This window comes from Pristis pectinata, chromosome 2 (assembly GCF_009764475.1).
Source record: "Pristis pectinata isolate sPriPec2 chromosome 2, sPriPec2.1.pri, whole genome shotgun sequence".
Classification (NCBI taxonomy): domain Eukaryota; kingdom Metazoa; phylum Chordata; class Chondrichthyes; order Rhinopristiformes; family Pristidae; genus Pristis; species Pristis pectinata.
Window position 1 is genome coordinate 109,302,846 of NC_067406.1, and position 14,196 is coordinate 109,317,041.

The window sequence follows — 14,196 nt, forward strand, 5'->3', positions numbered from 1 at the left end:
TGTAACATCAAGAAGAAATACTTGTCAAGTATTATTGTTGGCTTTGGTTGTAGTACAACAGCAAGTGGTGTGCAGACTTGTTTCCCTGTTAATTCAGGCACTGAGCACAGATAATTCATTTTGCCTAGTTCAAAGTAAACACATTCTGAAACTCACTGAAACTTATCTGCAAGGCAACTGTGTTCTTCCCCTTGATATTTCTTTGTGCAAGTTTATGCTAATAGTTTACTTTGATAAATTGCAATAAAAATGGCAGTTCTCTGCATTGAGTGATGCGAAGTTCATCATTGTAAAACTCATTACATATAAAAAATCATTACATGCACAGACACAAACAAGATAATTTAATTTATTTTATTCATATGATGATGTGTGAAGGTCCAATAATTCATCTTTTTTGTAAATAATGAACATCACATCAATAACAAATATTTTAATACAAATGTTCAATTGCACAAATATATTCTTTCACAGAACAGTTGGACATTTAATGCAGATTTGCTACCATTCTTGGGGTCTATAAGTTTTTTTACACTGCACATTTTCAAATCTGAATTCATGAGTTCAAAAATGGCTGATGGTGGTAAAGGTATGCATATTAGTGCATTCCGCAAAATACATCAGCTTACATAGAGCAGAAATACATATTTCTTTGTATGTGAATGAATGTCTTGTTCAGATGCAAAAATACTTCAATGTACAATTTTTAAAATCTGAAATAAAAACATTGAACATCTGTTAAAAGAATTACAAGAAAAATTAAAATTGTTTCTACCCTGTTGGTTATTTAAGAAAGATGTTTAAATTCTGATACATTGTGTCAATGTTACCCTTTAGTTGATCAAAAAAAATCCAAGAAATAGGAATAGGTCATTTGGCTCCACAAATCTGCTTCATCATTCAATAAGATCATGACTAATCTGATATTAGTCCCAGCTCCACTTTCCTGCCTCTTTCTCACAATCCCTGACTCCACCTAAGACTGAAAATCTGCTTTGACTTTGAGTATATTCAATGACTGCCTCCACAGCTCCCAAACATTGAGAATTCCAAATATTCACAACGCTCTGTAGAGAGCAATTCCTCTTCAGCCCGTGTTCAGCGGGTGGTGCCTTCTTCTGAAACTGTGCCCCCCTCCCTCCCCCAGTTCTAGATTTCTTCATCAGAGGAAACATCCTTATCAAGCGACTTCATACCTTATATGGTTCAACAAGATTACCTCCTATTCTTCTGAACTCTAAATGGTGTAGGTGCAACCTACTCAATCTTTCTTCCCTTAGTCAACCCCTTCATCCCAGGAATCAACCTAGCATTCCCCTGCTTAAATAAGGAGTCCAGAAACATACACAAAGTGCTAGGCATGGTCTTACCAATGCTCTGTACAGTTGTAGTAAGACTATCCCACTTTTATACTCAACCATAAAAGCCAACATCCGATTTGACTTATTAATTACTTGCTGCACTATTATAGCTTACTGTTTTTCATGTATCAGGGCACCCAAATCCTCATGTATAGCAGCATTCTATTGTCTCTTTCCATTTAAGCAATATTCTCCTTTTCTATTCTTCCTACCAAAGTGGATAACCTCATTATTCCCCACATTAATACTAAATTTTTCCCACTTGTGTAAACTGTATTTATCCATTTGCAGACTTACTGTATCCTCCTCACAAATTGCATTTCTACCTGTTTTGCGTCTTCAGCAGATTTGGCTACCATACATTTGATCCCTTCATCTGTCAATAAGTATAGATTAATCCCCATGACACCCCACTAGTTACGGCTTGTCAAAGTGAAAATGATTCATTTATCCCAACTCTCTGTTTCCTGTTATTTTGTAAGTTCTCCAACCATGCTACTAAATTAATCCCATGCCATGAGCTCTTACCTATGTGGTAACCTTCTTTCTGTCTCCCTCCTTTCTTGCTACATGTCTAGTTTTACAATGCACTGCTGTATCTCAATCAATGCAATAACTATATTTGCAACGACTACTTTTAAGACCCCAGGATACAGATTATCAGGTCCAGGGAGACTCATCAGCCTTTAGTCCAGTAGCTTGTACCTTTTCACTAGTGATTCTGATTGTTTGAAGTTCCTCCCTTCCTTTGAACCTTGGATCTTCTACAGAAATTTTCAAAAAACATTTGTTTGAAATATCTGACATTTCTCTACTTCCTGTTATTAATTCCCCATTCTCATCTGCTGAGGAACCAGTGTTGGCCTTAGTTACTCTTTTCCTTTTTAAGTGCTTGTAGAATTGTTTTTATATTTCTTGCTAGCTTACCCTCATAATCTATTTGTTCCTTGATGACTTATTTTATTGGCCAACCACTAATTTTCCAACATTGTGTAAGTTTTCTTTTAATTTGATGTCATTTCTTTACTTCAATATACTGCAATATACTATATCAAGGCACAATATTTTAGGATTAATTAGTTATTAAGGAATAAGTGGAATGGCCTATAATCTACACAATAAATCATTACCACCTATTAAAGGATTATTTTTAAAATTTCATTCATAGAGAAATATTAATTGGAGTTATATAGAAACAGTACAATTCCATGTCCACCAGAGAAAGTAATAAGATTTTTTAACCAACACTTTAAATAATCATTTTTGCAAAAGCTAAGATCAGAAGTTTGGAAAAATGATGGGAACTTATGATAGGGGACCAATGAAAATCAATTACAAAGACAGTTCTAGAGCTGTGTTGTCCAGTTTCATGTTGAAGAAATCCGTCCTTTATATTAGGTAGTTACATTCTCTGTTATACTGCTATTGGAAATGTTAACAACTCTTGTATAAAATCTGTTACTCTAACCACTCAGTACATTAATTTATGTAACATTTTGTTTTGCTCTGTTTACAGGCTGGAGTTCAGAAGTCATTGGTAGCATACTCTGATGTATTTGCAAATTAGCAAAAGTTAATCTCAATTTTGTACATTGTGAAGAGGAGAACAATTCATGTTTTTGTCAATGTCTCACCTGGAGTTTCATTTAAAAATCATCTTAAAGGCTACAATTACACAAGACTCACAGGCCACAAAATTCCACCATACACTGGCTTGTCTGGGTGTCAACAGTTCTGATTTGTTCCAATACAGTGTCTGATTCACCTGTATACACTTGTACAAGAAAGGAGAAATATGCACAATGCTGTTATCTGCTGGAAGTCTGCAGAGTATGTAAACCAGGATACTAATCAATGCACAAGACAGATTTATGCCAATACTGTAAGATAGGAGTTCATCAATGCAATAACCCATGTGTTAATATTGGCCAGCAGCAGAAAGGATTCCCCCCTTTCACAACCAATGCTAATTAAAGGAATTATGAATTACTACAGGCTATTTGCTCACGGGCTTCCACGGTACGTCACTTCAATTCAGTCAGTTTGGAGCTTTTAGATTGCCTTAAAGTTGCTAATATTTTCAGGAAGTGGTAGCACTGAAGTACTGTGCTTTGACTTCAAGGTCCTTGAAATCAACAGTTGCACCCGGATATGGATCTTTTGGTGATGATTTTCCTAAGAATGCAGCATGACAGGGAGAATCTAGATGACATGTTAGCAGAGGGAGAAGGAGGATATGGACACTCAACAGGAGGTCATTTCATCCAGGGTTTTCAGGGAGCAGTTCCTACACCTGAAGTTTAGTAAGGAGCAATGCATGAGACCGGTAAGGATATCTGCACAGAGATATGCCAAATTCTCCATTGCAGTTCCAACTACAAAGAAGGACAGATGGCTTTGCCAGTGACCTTTCAGGTGGCAATGAATTTTTATGCATTATTCTTCTCCCAGGCTAGTAAATATCTCATTTTACCACACACTTTTGTAGCTGGGTAGTCACATTTACTCTCTATTCTGAGATTGCCAAATACATTGCATTCTCTTTACCACAGAGCAGGGGGTGGAGTGAGCAAGCAATCATGCAAGGATTGCAGGCCCACAGTGCAGGATACTATTGACCGCCTGTCATGCATTGAGAGCACCACCTGTCCCTAACCTGAACTGATCTCTGTTGCTCAAAGTCCATTGGTGTATCACTACAAACAGGATCCAAATGCAAAATACTGTAGATGCTGAAAGTCTGCAATAAGATGACCTGAGATGTTAATTCCGTGTCACTTTCCATTTCAATTCCTCCAAGGCCGCCAGTGCAACATCCAAAAGCCACAAGCTCATTCTCAGTTGTGCCATCTATCTTAAATTCCACTTACCTCATTGTTGACTTCCACCACTTGCTGCAGCCATGAAGCACCTCCATTTTAAGAGATGCAGCTTGGCTTCTACTACAGGCAAGCTGGCACCAGCGTTCAGACCACTGCTTATCAACAATGCAGTTGGTGCTAGCTCAGTGCTGAAATCATTACATTGAGCTGGCAACATGAATTTCAGCCATTGACTCCACCGTGTTGAATTGTGGGAGGCTAGAGGAGAAATTGCAGATGCCCTCATGGCGATTTTTGCTTCATCGTTAGCCACTGGTGAAGTCCCCAAAGACTGGAAGGTGGTTAATGTTATTCCATTGTTCAAGAAAGGCACCAAGGACAAGCTAGTCAGCCTTACGTCAGTAGTAGGGAAGTTACTGGAGGGAATTCTGAGGGACAGGATATACCAGCATTTGGATAGACAGAGTCTGATTAGGAGTCAGCATAGCTTTATGCATGGAAAGTCGTGCTTGACAAACCTTTTAGAGTTTTCAGCAGAGGTAACCAAAAAGGTTGATGAGAGTAGGGCAGTGGATGTTGTCTATTTGGACTTTAGCAAGGCCTTCAACAAGGTCCCGTGTGGTAGGCTGCTCTGGAAGGTTAGATCCCATGGAATCCAGGGAGAGCTAGTTAGGTGGATTCAAAATTAGCTTAGAGGTAGGAAACAGAGGGTGATGGTTGAAGGTTGTTTCTCAGAATGGAGGCCAGTGATTAGTGGTGTGTCGCAGGGGTCAGTGTTGGGACCCTTGTTATTCATTATTTTTGTAAACAATTTGGATGTTTACAAACAAGGTTTGATCAGTAATTTTGCGGATGACACAAAATTAGGAGGTGCTGATCATGAAGAAAGTTCTTGTAGATTAAAGGGGGATCTAAATCAGTTAGGGAAATGGTCTGAGAGTGGCAAATGGATTTTAATACAGATGTATGAGGTGATGCATTTTGGCAAGTCAAACCAGTGTAGGACTTATACAATGAATGGTAGGGCATTAGGGAGTGTAGTGGAACAGAGGGATCTAGGAGTACATGTGCATAGTTTGTTGAAAGCGGCATCACAGGTAGACAGGGTGGTGAAAAAGGCAGTTAGCACGCTGACCTTATGAGTGTAGGAGTTGGGACACTATGCTGCAGTTGTATAAGTTGGTGAGGCCACACTGAGTACTGTGCACAGTTTTGGTCACCTGTTATAAGAAAGATGTGGTTAAACTCGAAAGAGTGCAGTCTTACGGGGATGTTGCCAGGACCAGAGGGCCTAAGCTATTGGGATAGGTTGGCCAGGCTAGGTCTTTATTCCTTGGAACATTGGAAGATGAGGGCTGACCTCACAGAGGTTTATAAAATCATGAGAGGCATAGATAAGGTGGATGGCAGCAGTCATTTCCCCAGGGTAGGGGATTCCAAAACTAGGGGGCATAGGTTTAGGGTGAGAGTAGAAAGATTTAAAAGGGATCTGAAGGGGGCAAATTTTTCACACAGGCGGTGAGTATATGGAACAAGCTGCCAGAGGAAGTGGTTGAGGCAGGTACAATAGTATCACTTAAGAAGCACTTGGATAGGTATGTGCAGGGGTGGGGATATGGGCTGAATGCAAGAAATTGGGACTAGCTGGGTGGGCAACATGGTCGGCATGGACTTGTTGGGCTGAAGGGCCTGTATCCATGCTGTATGACTCTATGACTGGGATAATTGCACAACACAGTCCCTGCACGTACTTTGGAATGTTATCCAATTTGATTCCCAAAATTGCAAAGCAGTGTTTGTTCATGGGCATCCTTAGCAAGGCATGCAAAAATTTCTTGTCAATAGCATCTCCTCTTAAAAGCAATGCAAGTCAGTGATCAGGGTATTCCATAAATGTGTTCACACACTGATAAAGCTCTGCTCTCCATTCAGAGACACAAGAGATTCTGCAGATGCTGGAGCAACACACACAAAATGCTGGATGGTCTCGACCCGAAACGTCGAATGTTTATTGCCCTCCATAGATGCTGCCTGACCTGCTGAGTTCCTCCAGCATTTTGTGTCTGCTGCTCTCCATTCAGCTATTTTTAAGTGTGCAGTTTTACTTTAAGATGAAATTAGTCTGCTCCAATTTGTCGTGGTGGCTTCAATGAGTTCAAGAATTGGATCACTAATCCATGTCCATGTACACATTTTGGGAAAGACCGAGTACAACAGTGTTCAAACAAAGATTTTCAGTGTCTGACAGAAAAAAATGATGATGACAGAATGCCCTCAATTTTTTTTCAGTTTACTATTAGATGTATGTGTTTCTTGAAAAAGGGGGATCAGAGGAATCCTTCCTCAACCAACACCACAGATTATGTGAGGTTCAATCATCCACATTCCCAATTATCCACTGGAAATCTACTTTATGCCAGACATTGCTTAATTGCACAGCTCACTAGCGCTGATCTTCTAGCTGAATTAAATTAGCCTTACAGTCCAAGTAATTTTTATCTCAACTGATGTTTAGTTATATTGTCCTTGCCTTCATTCCATTAATTATAACAGTTTGCAAAAGTGAAATATAGAGCTCTTGCTAATTTATACTGTCCTAATTTATACTGGATAATGGAGTTTCTTCTATAAAATGCTGCTTCAATACAATGTACATTCAACTACTGAAAAATAACTGGCATGTAAAACCACTCAATTCATATTAGTTTTACCTATTTCAGAGAACCTCACTGAAATTTTGCAGGATGTCTTCAATATAAAATTATTCAGTTCTGCTATATATTATCACTTATAGAAAGGTTTACATTTATTTGGTGTTTGATCACCTCATTCCCAAAGCATTTCTCCTACAATACATTACTGTTTCAATTATTACTTAGATCATGGTGGCAACCATTTTGCACAGAGCATAGTCCCACAATCAACAACACGATGAATTATAAATGTATCTCTTTTTGGTTTTGTAGGCTGAGGAAGGATTATTGACCTGGATAGTGACAGGACTCTTTGACATTCTTCAGTGGTGCTGGAACCTTGAATGCCCTAGTTTCTCATTCAAAGACCATTTCCTAAAATGCAGAATCTCCTTAGTATTGCACTAAAGTTAGTTATATCCTTACAGCAAGGAGTGAGTATTGAGGCCACAACATTCTACCTCATATTCCTCGTCATTACCAACTGACCCAAGTTAACATTCAGAGATTTTGGATCAAGCTTGCATTTGTTTTTATTTCATTAAACTGAGGACATAGCAAAGCCAGTAGCGTTTTTGAATTTTAGCAAAACCTGTTACATTTAGTTCTGTTTGATTTTATTCTGTTCTTCCCCAATTGAGGTTTCTTCCTCTCTTGAATTTGTGGATCTCAAGAAGGGAGTCAACAGTTTTGAGGATTCTGTATAATGTACACATGCACACATACCCACAAGCATACACACATAGATACATGCACACGTGTGCACACACTCACACACATATACACATATCACCACATGAATCACCAACTGTTATTTACAACAAAAACCTAAACTATCACAGAGACAGGTAATATCAATAGACCACAAAGCCATGGATTCATGTAGATTAGTCCACCAGAGCATTTGCACTCCCGTACCATAATTGCCACTATTCACCATTCAGACACAGTGAATTTAATTAACCTACACCACATTGGACATCAAGGATGAATGTGATCCTCTTCCCACTGAAAATACAGACAAAGACTTTCTGCACAGGAAGAGGAAAGACAGAAAGACTTACATTAATATGATGCTTTTCGCAATCCTAGGACACCCCAAATGAAGCATTTTTTGAAACCTGTATGATTTTCCCATCTTTGACCCAGAGTGCTTTTACCTGTGCTCTGAATGAGATAAGCTGACACAGTACAAAGGATCAGACGTGAAACCATGCTGATCGGTATAGGTCCAGTGACAGTAAATGTTTTCACTGTGACATTTTTGAAGATAACTATACATTTGCGAAATAGCATATGTTTCTTGTTATTTGTACCCTCAAACAATACTAATTCCTGCACAGCTTTACCCATCAGGCATGCACAGCCTAAGTATGTCAAGCACTTCCCACCAAGCTGAGATTGTAAAATAACCCATTCAAAGGTCATGTAACAGTACATAAATCTAAATTAATAAACTTCACCTGCATAATGATTTGACAGCATTTCACTGTCAAAAGTAGGTATCAGTAAGTTTTGTTTTGATTCATTTTAAATGTTAATAAATTGTTTGTTCTGGCAATGGTAAACATTTCTTATTAAGTAGCTCATTTTGAAAAATATGCTTGTTAATGCTGATAGAGTTCTTCTTTCCAAACATTGTCTTGCATCAAATATACAATAATGGAACAATACTGGTATTATAATTATACAATTTATCAGAATAACCCAAAGATAATATTGTTATCACACCTAATTTTTTTGGTTCAAAGTATCTGCTGCAGATTTTGCTTTGTACGTAATGGGAGTGAACTTGTAAAATCAAACCTGTATTTTTTTTGTGAAATGAAACAGTTTCTCAAAATCAATGACTTTCTTATTTACATGTCCTTCTGTCATTGACTATTGTCTGCCCAAGAGAAATAACACTACCCATCCATTTCTCTGCAACTGGGAGGCAAGTGGCAATAGAATGAGGTAGCTGGTCCTTCGATTTTCCCTTCATCTTGAGAAGAAAGCTAAAACCTTCGGCTTCACTTCTTCCATGACAGGCATTGCTATAGACAACTATTTTTGTTAATACATCCAAAGGTTTTGAAAACAAAATGCATGCTAACAGAATATAATCTGAACATGGTTACAGGTTTGGTAATGAAATGTGGCCTTACCCATGTCTTCAAGAACACATAAAGAGAAGTTATAGATTTCGTGTTGTAAAGTTTCTGATCTCTAGCTATTTTAGCAAAGTCTTCTTCAAAATAATGTAAATTTTATCCATTATGCAGTATAGACCAAAAAATAAGTTGTGAGGAATCTTCTGTTTAATAGGTAAAATATAAAGTTCATGAACTTATTTAAGATGTTGAGTAGACTTTTTGCTACTTTTAGGTAGAATAATCCTTAGTGACATTCAATAGTATAGGTCAGGGCACCAATTACTGTTCATACTGCTCAAGCAATATTTTGGAATCAACAAATCTCAAGCAATTTGTGTGGTCTGTTTCAAAGAGCTCTTGGAAATCTCAGTCTGCATGGTTGACATGGCAATAGCTTCATAGTCCTCCTCTCTGGGGCTGCATTTACAGTAATGGAGAATTGATCGTAAGTCCCTCTGAAAGTTCTTATTGAGGAATCCATAAAAAATGGGGTTTGTGCAGGTTGAGAGCATTGCTGTCAGATGACATATGGAGAAAACCAGATTGTGATGGCAATTATTAATGGCCTCATAGTTCCAATCAAAAACAGCATTGAAGATGTTAAGAGGTAGCCAGCAAACTGCAAAAGCAACTACAATAGAGATAAGCATAACGTTGATCCTTCTGTTCTCATCTGCCCTGTATTTATTCTCTCTCATCTTGTCCATCATGTTGTTTCTCCTCCTCAGGCGTACATATATCTTTTAAAGACAAAACAAGATTATTTTTAATAACTTACATTTAGATATTAAAGCACATTTCTATCACATTTCTAAGAAATATTCTTTTCTGGAAATTAGGTACTATTTTTTCTCTAAGCTGGCAGCAATCACATGACTCCCTAAGCACTCAGCAGACTAATGAACTATAAGCTATGTCCTGCAGTCCAGGAAATGCACAGATTCGTCCTACAGTCTCAGTTGAATTGGCTGATCCCTGCCAGCATGGTGGAAGGAATGCTCAAATAGCTTCAGCAACCTGGCTTATGCAGCAAATCCAAGGTTTTGGCTCCCAATTCCTATCCAACCATCTATTCTATTCGAAGGTGGCAAGGTAAGGCTCAGTAGCGACGGCCTACTGTTTGAACTGCTTGAGAGAGGTCATTGTCTATGCCAACATATCAAGAATCAGGAGCAGGAGTAGGTCACTTGGCCTCTCAAGCCTGCTCTACCTTTTAATGAGATCATAGCTGACCTGATTGTAACCTCAACTCTGCATCCCCATATACCCATGGTAACTTTTCACCCCCTTGCTTTTCAACTACCTATCTACCTCCACCTTAAAAGTATTCAAAGGCACTGCTTCCATCATCCTTTGAGGAAGAGAGATGTAATGACCCATATTCCTCTGAGAGGAAAAGAAAATTACCTTATATTAAGTGAACGAGCCCATATTTTTAAATGGTGACCACTAGTTCTAAATTCTCACACAACAGGAAATAGATTCTCCACATCCACCCTGTCAAACCCCTCTTGCATGTTTCAATCGCATTCCTTCTGACTCTTCTAAAATCCAGCAGAATCAAGTCTAGCCTGCCCAAACTTTCCTCAGAAGATGAATTGTACATTCCAGGTATTAACCCATTAAACATTCTCTGAACTGTTTTCAACATACATTAATATCCTTCCTTGAATAAAGAAACTAATATGGTACACAACGGGCCAGATGTGATCTCACCAGTTCCTTTAGACAACTGGAATATTGCCTTCCTACCTTTATATTCAATTCCCCTAGCAATGAATGACAACATTCTGCTAGTTTTTCTATTTATTTGTAGCACTGCATACTATAATGGGAACCTGGGCAAGGTGTCAGTAACAATCTGGCCCCTCTTGAATCATATTCACAAAGGAATCAAGTCCTGCACAGGGAATGCAGAGGAAAGTATAGGTAGTGAAAAAAGAAGACACAAACTTATGACATTAGTTATTCTTCCAAGCTACAAAGTTATACCAGAGGTTATTAACAATCAAATCCTTAACAGTGCTCTCTAAAATGCATTAGCTAATTTTAAAAGGAGTAAGGCTCATTGCACAACACTATAGAGGATTTATCAGTGAATTCGATTTAAAATAGAATATCTTTAAGTGATCTCAAAGCTACAATTTACTTAAATTATAATAATTCTCGCTGTTTACCATATTAGTTGAACCAGATCAGTCTGCTGTCTTGGAAACATCCTTATATGTCCTGTTATTCATAGTATTTTAAAATATCATATGCATAAAAAGTTTTATGGAAAAATCAGTTGAAATTAGTGAGTGTTTAAATTAGAAAAGTGCCAAGCCTTCCCCTTTCCTGTACATAGCTTTTACTATTTTTATTTCCTTGTCATTGCTATGTAACTCTCTGTGGTGTAAGATCTCTACAGGGAGCAACAATATCATTGTATTCTTCATTTACTTCTTCACTACTTCTAATGAAACCCTCTAATAATTCTTAAACCAGCTTTACAGTATCACCAGAAATGACAGACAAAAGCTTCACAAACACAATTGTGAATTTGCTAACAATGAGCAGTAAAATTCTTATTCCTTTTGCATTTCCTTTTGTTTTCTCCTGATATGACCTACTCAATTGTTTACCTCTTTTCAGTTTCATACTGTATCATGTTACTAATGGGAACTTCCATGTCACCATCAAACAGTCAAGAAAGCTGGAACTGGGCACAAAATAACACACAAGACTGTTTTCCTTAAGATCTCTGTCGACTCATAACGTCTGAATGGGTAGAATTTGTAACTTGTCTTAGGCCAAGGTGCCCATTGGTCACTCTGCTCTCCTTTTTCAATGCCATTATTTCTCTTTCAGTGTTCTCCTGTTCCCTTTCTTCTAATCTTTGCTCTCCTCCTTCAATGCTGTCAGACTCACGAACACTAATTGTCAGGAGATTCAGTGATTTGACAGTTTTCTCATTCTCAACAATCAATTCTCAGTTTTGTTCTGCTTTTCACACTTCCTACATGAGTTGTCATCTGAAATTTAAACAAATTTACAATGAAGCTTAAACATTAACCAATTAAAAATGATTTATTTTAATTCAGTGGGATATTTTGGAAACACTGCAAAAATATCAATGATTTTCTTGTTCATTTTATTCAAAATATTTTATTTACTCAACTTCGAGTAATTCCTGCTATAAGTTCCCATCAGGAATAGTTTAGTCAGCGTTCTGAAAGAGGTAGCTGAAGAGATTGTGGAGGCATTAGTGGCGATCTTTCAAGAATCACTAGAGTCAGGAATGGTTCCAGAGGAATGGAAAATCGCAAGTGTCACTCTGCTCTTTAAGAAGGGAGGGAGGCAAAAGACAGGAAACTATAGGCCAGTTAGCTTGACTTTAGTGGTTGGTAAGATGTTAGAGTCCATTATTAAGGATCAGGTGTCAGGGTTATTAGAAGAACATGATAAAACAGGCCGAAGTCAACATGGTTTCCTTAAGGGGAGATCTTGCCTAACAAATCTGTTGGAACTCTCTGAGGAAGTAACAGGCAGGATAGACGAAGGAGAGTTAGTGGATGTTGTTTACTTGGATTTTCAGAAGGCCTTTGACAAGTTGCCACACATGAGGCTGCTAAACAAGATAGGAGCCCATGGTATTACAGGAAAGATACTAGCTTGAATAGAAGATTGGCTGACTGGCAGAAAGCAAAGAGTGGGAATAAAGGGAGCCTTTTCTGGTTGGCTGCCGGTGATTAGTGGTGCTCCGCAGGGGTCGGGGTTGGAACCGCTACTTTTCGCATTATATGTTAATGATCTGGATGATGGAATTGATGGCTTTGTGACCAAGTTTGCCACAAAGATAGGTGGAGGGGCAGGTGGTGTTGAGGAAACAGGGAGTCTGCAGAAGGATTTGGACAGGTTGGGAGAATGGGCAAAGAAGTGGCAGATGGAATACAGCGTAGGGAAGTATATGGTCTTGCACTTTGATGGAAGGAATAAAGGCATAGACTATTTTCTAAGCGGGGAGCGAATTCAGAAATCGGAGGTGCAAAGGGACTTGGGAGTCCTAGTGCAGGATTCCCTAAAGATTAACTTGCAGGTTGAGTTGGTATCAAGGAAGGCAAATGCAATGTTAGCATTCATTTCGAGAGGACTAGAATATAAAAGCAGGGATGTAATGCTGAGACTTTATAAGGCAATGGTCAGACTACATTTGGGGTATTGTGAGCAGTTTTGGGGCTCCGTATCGAGGGAAGGATGTGCTGGCATTGGAAAGGGTCCAGAGGAGGTTTACAAGAATTATCCTGGGAATGAAAAGATTAATGTATGAGGAGTATTTGATGGCTCTGGGCCTGTACTTGCTGGAGCTTAGAAGGATGAGAGGGGATCTCATTGAAATCTACCGAATATTGAAAGGTCTGGATGTTTCCAGTAGTGGGAGAGTCTAGGACCACAGGGCACAGCCTCAGAATAGAAGGATGTCCCTTCAGAACAGAGATGAGCAGGAATTTCTTTAGCCATATGTTGGTGAATCTGTGGAATTCATTGCCACAGATGGCTGTGGAGGCCAAGTCATTGGGTATATTTAAAGCGGAGATTGATAGGTTCTTTATTAATAAGGGCATCAAAGGTTACGAGGAGAAGGCAGGAGAATGGGGTTGAGACGGAAAAATAAATCAGCCATGATCAAACAGTGGAGCAGACTCGATGGGCCGAATGGCCTAATTCTGCTCCTATGTCTAATGGTCTTCTGGTCTGTGGTAGAGAAAATCAAGCCTTAGGATCCTGCAGTAAGAGTCCATTCTTACCTTCATGCTTTTGCTAGCTTTTTGAAAGTGCTATCTAATGAGTTCCCTCTGTGATTTTCACCTCCACCAATATTCAGCTAATTACACTTTGAAAGTTACTATTAAATCTGCCATTAAAAAAGTTATAGCTCACGAAGTCAAAAAGAAATCCTCAGGTCTCTCCTTATCCTATTTCCAATAGGGCCAGTTTCTTCTTAATTATCAAAATTCTTCATGGTTTTAAGCACCCATATCAAACCCTCTCTCAAACTTCTCTGCTCTAGGAAAAACAGTTCTGTCTTCTCTGGTCTCTCTCTGAAGCCCCTCATCCATGACGCCATATGATAAATCTCCTGTACATTGTCTAAATATCCATCCTAATGTGTGGTTCCTGAATTGGCACAGCTCTCCAGCTGAAG

General features: G+C 38.6%; 1 protein-coding gene across 3 annotated transcripts in view; it reads right to left on the minus strand.

The window, feature by feature from the left end:
- Positions 1-379: 379 nt before the first annotated feature.
- Positions 380-14,196, minus strand: part of LOC127566546 (neuropeptide Y receptor type 1-like) — a 35,571-nt gene continuing 21,754 nt past the window's right edge. For all 3 annotated transcript variants that reach the window (XM_052008976.1, XM_052008968.1, XM_052008961.1), the window contains one exon: positions 380-9,751. In XM_052008976.1, coding sequence (XP_051864936.1) covers positions 9,335-9,751 — 417 coding nt within the window. In that variant the 3' untranslated portion in view covers positions 380-9,334. The remainder of the gene's footprint in view (positions 9,752-14,196) is intronic.